Raw genomic sequence first — 5,103 nt, forward strand, 5'->3', positions numbered from 1 at the left:
GACAAAAACCTTGTCGAAACGTTGTACATTTGCTGTTATATTAAAGTTTTTCTTCATTACCCATTCAAGCCGTTTCCTGCCATTACACGTCCTGTAATGTTTTATCTGATGGCGTATATCGTGACAATAGCCCAACAGCCTGGCAGCGGAGTTTCTATTGTAAAAAGTACATCACTACTCTGTTTGCTTTCCATAATCCATCTAGTGGACGACGATAACGGTTTCCCATGCCCGTTTCATCAGTTCGATCGCACAAAAATCCATAAGTGACTTAACCGGTATGCCTTCCTATGGGATAGTATGAATACTCGTTTTATTCTCTAGCTGCTTGAGGTATGTAATGATTGAATGGATATGCTGTTGAAACAATTTCTGTCGTTTTTGCAGACGGACATCCTTCTTGGTTATATTTGGGACTGTTGCCCGGGTCACATGGGCGGTTTTTGCTACTGAACTTTGTGTTATGGATTTTCACCTGTTGCAAAATGTTTCCTTTTGCTTTTGCTGTGATACGACTTGTTGCAGATGTCTTTTTTGGGATAGTCTTGACTTCCCAAGTTGATCCATATTTCTTTGTTTTCCAATGACATTAAGTACAAGGGGTATTCCCGTCTTAGAAATTCTAAATCCCGATCCGAACACATCTTTGTGATATGAATGTATAAATATTATGCGCCGGAAAGGACTGTTACATATCCTTTCCAAAAGCGACTTATCTGTGGTGACATCACACCACCTACATAACGCCAAGCAATGTCAAAATGTAATTCTGATACATGACGTTCCACCGCGACTTTATATTGGCTGTGGTTGTCACGGGAATTGCTGATTTGTATATTGAAAATCGTTTTATATACAGTATATTCAATCCTTTGTATTTTAAAGTTTGACAACAAAGTACAAAAAAAAGTTTAATGAAGCATTCATTTGATTATATTTTATAGAACATCATCTTTTGTTCATTAATATGTGAATGTGAAATCAAGTTACAAGTTCAGAATGACATTTTTGATAATGACAATTCAGCTTGTAATTATCAGTACATGTACGAATTATCAATAAAATGTGAATTTCAAAAAAAAAGAGAGAAAAGAATTTATGAAACCGTGAAAGGTCTTACAGAGGAAGTTCTTGTTGTAATAATTATAGTTTACAGTATCCGATGAAAATTTACGATTATAATATTGTTATATATCATAGTTTGTATTAGCCAGGACCAGCAGATATCACAATAAATTTAATAAATTTTGTAAACGAAAAAACACGAAAACGTCCAGTTGACTTCTCCCTCTTTTCTTATCTAATCATTCGTAAAACTGCCGTCTTGGAAAAAATGTATCAACTACACCTTAGTAGTGGCAATTTACTAATATTATACTGATAGGTAATGTTCACTAGTTACTGAGTTGAGCAAGATAGAGGGGAGTTGATAAGCATTTGCAAACTCTGGTGAAGTTAACCACGTTTCGTTAAAACATCACCGTTACTGCCATTTAGGAAGTTAGTGAGGCCGTGTGATTTTAGTATAAACTACAGAGTTTCATTTTAATCTACGTGAACGGAAACAGAACCCACCGTGTCAGTTTCATCTTAATATATCTCACTAACTTAAGTCTAATATTCAAAGTTAATTACTATTTATGGTTTATGAAGATCGACTAATGGTGTGTAACAGTGTATAGCTTTAGTATCGTAGTAGATAATGGGACCAAGCATGTTTAGTTTTTTCTACGTGACACTGATCACGTGGTTCCGTTATGGAGCTACAGATGCGAACATTTAATATAATATGTTTAACGTAAACTAAAATGTTCTATAGATGTCCACTCTACGAAAGAGTTGTGAGCATATAAATACTGACGTTTTAGTAACGAAATCATTCACGTACGTGTTTTAAGTGCTAATCATATAAATACTGACGTTTTAGTAACGAAATTATTCACGTACGTGTTTTAAGTGCTAATCATATAAATACTGACGTTTTAGTAACGAAATCATTCACGTACGTGTTTTAAGTGCTAATCATATAAATACTGACGTTTTAGTAACGAAATCATTCACGTACGTGTTTTAAGTGTTAATCATATAAACACTGACGTTTTAGTAACGAAATCATTCACGTACGTGTTTTAAGTGCTAATCATATAAACACTGACGTTTTAGTAACGAAATCATTCACGTACGTGTTTTGAGTGCTAACTGTTTTCGATACAAAGTTTTATTGACTTTGAATAAAACTAACGTTTGGTTCGTTTTTCTTAGCATAAAAAAAGAAGCAAAGGAAAAACAAATTTAGAAGAACCTAAATTCATGCATAATACACTGATTAACGTGTTTAATTTATCGATAACGTATAGGTTTATTTATTATTGTCATCGTACATTTGGCTAGTTATGGCCTATAATTAAAAATCTCATTTCATTGCATTTTTCTCAAAGAAAGTAAATGTATATATTTATCCTCTTTTAAAAACACTTAACTAACACTACTTCCAGAAAAGAACAAAATATCCTGTCATAACTGATTGTTTTAAATCAAAAGGCAACAGCGCCCTACATGAAAACAAGGCTTATGTTTCAAACTATAATAATGGATGTTCTAAAACAAAAAACCAAAAGATCAAACCACAAATGAAAGGGGCAATTTCAAATTACGAATATAAAAACGTCTCTTTTTTTTTATACACCAAAGAAATAGTGACAAGATAAGTCATGAAACAAAGAACTAAAGACAGTGATTATTTCAAAACCTAAACTAAACAAGTAATTTTTTTACTTTCAACCAGAAAGTATAAGAACTTGGTTTAATCAAAACAAAGATTTAAATACAGTGGGTGTTTTAAGCGAAAAATTACCGTAAGTCTCGTTTGTTTCATTTTAAATGCAAAATTACACAAGAGGCTATATACACTTTGCCCCGATTTTTAGCATATAAACTGAGCCACTCGGGGCTCATATAGGAAGCAGTTTTGATTTAAGTAAGAAAACCTGAGAAAGCGGCAAATTTGAAATAGAAAAGCAACGAAAGTGACTTATATAAGAAAATCAAAGAAGATGTTTGATTCAAAGCAAAATAAAATTAAAAACGTACGAATTCATAAAAAAAATCCAAATAATTGTTTAAAACATTTGTTTATTTGTTAATATTCACACAAAGCTACACAAGAGCTACTTGCCCTAATCGCCCATAATTTTGGATTGATAGACTAGAGAGAAAGCAACTTGTCAATAGCACCCACAGCCATGCTTTTGGCTAACTCTATTCGAGTAAAAGGATTTGATTGTTATTCTTATAACACACTTACTGCCCCATGGTGCTGTAAAGCAAAGAAATGTTTTAAATCAAAGAATCAAGAGAACCACAAGAAGCACTTGTCGTAAACAAAGAAAAACAATTATTATATTAAACATAATATCTAAAGTAATTGCTTTATTTAAACGGGAAAAATTTAATACGTCATGAAATACGTGTTACGTGGATTTATCACATAATCCTACATTTCTTTCAAAGAGAGCTTTTAAATGATTCTCAAAATTATGGTTTGTATAGTAATTTGAAGCTAAACAGTTTTGCAATAAATACGCTATGAACAGTCCAATGTACACTGTTGTATTTCTAAAATATGTCTTTAGAATGTTTTGGGATTACTTACGTGGAATAATTTCAAATTATTTATGCCATAAATAAGGTAAAAAAACATTTTCGTACACCACCAAAGCACAAGCTATGGAACAAGGACAAACAAGTAACTGGTGATTGGAGGTGAAAATGTGAATTTGTATTTATTTACAAAGATTTACTCTGACTAATCTTTTTTTTTCTTTTTCTGTTACTGTTAAAGCTAAAATCTGATAAGGATCAAACTAGAATAACCTTGTCAAAGTTGTTCTTATTCGAACCTAACTTGATCTCGTTTCGAGAATTATGCTTTTCACTGTTTACTAAGATACCCTAGTATAAGGATTTTAGAGCTATGTACAATCTTATAACGTACAAGATCATGTACCAGAGAAACAAATGCATCAAGGTGCCAGGGAAAGAAAAAAAATATTTTAGTTTTAGCTCAGTTGATTCTTCTTCCAACATACATGCGCAAAGTGGTCGCGTATGTGTATATAAACTTTGTGATAATTTCTTAACAGCATTGACACAAACAGTATACAAAATGTTTTCCTCAACAGATGGTGAATGATGATGGTTCAGTGGATGCGGCACTCCTTAACTACCTTTTTGCCCGCCAGATGGTGAACCGTTTGAGAAATAATCTGGACACCGACGACCTCCAGAAAAAGCGGTCTTTTTGGAAGCAGTGTGCTTTTAACGCCGTCTCCTGCTTTGGCCGAAAGTAACACTCTTTGATTAGAAAACAAAGCACTCTTTTTAAAATTAAATTGTGTAAACCTTTCATTAGGTATTAAGTTTTCAGCCTCTTTTTTATTACAACTTTAAGGTTATTATTAGTTCATTTAAACACTGTAGTCATCCTATTTGAGAATACAAAGGCAAAATAAAGAACTGGAAATTACATACCATTATATGTTTCCATTAATAAAATAATACCAACAAACAGACACCGTAATGACTCACCATGTATGACTTCAAAAATCGCTTCTTGTAACTTACTTCGGCTCAAACTTTTTGTAACTTATTTTGACTCAAACATTTCTGCTTCAACATGGTTTCTTTTAACCTGTGACGTAGTGCTAAATTTTGTTGTGCTGAATTCTTGCCAAAACCTGTTAGAAATGTGGTGTCACCATCTAGGTAAAGATTTTACATTTCCATCTTTATGAGTTTATTTTAATTAAAGCAAATATATGCACTACTAAACAGAATATGTATATACTACCAAGAGAAAACATGCAACTCAACTTCCTTCAACTGAAGCAGCAAAGAAAAAACAACTAGGTACTATATAAAATCACTACTATTAAAACTAGTTTTAAAAATGCATATCTTATTAACTTACAATATTTCTAACTGCACTACATATATTAACAATATATCTTTTATAATTTTTTCACAATTCTTTTCCTGCCATCACGAATAACCAGAAAAGGCGATATATTTTTTTGCCGTGTATTATGTAATTGTGTATGTTTT

At 32.3% G+C, this 5,103-nt stretch overlaps 1 protein-coding gene across 1 annotated transcript in view; it reads left to right on the plus strand.

Annotated features, from left to right (window-relative positions):
* Window positions 1-4,525, plus strand: part of LOC111085580 (prohormone-1-like) — a 13,060-nt gene extending 8,535 nt beyond the window's left edge. The window contains exon 3 of the mRNA XM_022384786.1: window positions 4,182-4,525. Within this exon, the coding sequence (XP_022240494.1) occupies window positions 4,182-4,349 (168 nt within the window). The 3' untranslated portion in view covers window positions 4,350-4,525. The remainder of the gene's footprint in view (window positions 1-4,181) is intronic.
* The last annotated feature ends 578 nt before the right edge of the window (window positions 4,526-5,103 follow it).

The sequence above is a fragment of the Limulus polyphemus genome, unplaced genomic scaffold (assembly GCF_000517525.1).
Source record: "Limulus polyphemus unplaced genomic scaffold, Limulus_polyphemus-2.1.2 Scaffold483, whole genome shotgun sequence".
In the NCBI taxonomy this organism is placed as follows: domain Eukaryota; kingdom Metazoa; phylum Arthropoda; class Merostomata; order Xiphosura; family Limulidae; genus Limulus; species Limulus polyphemus.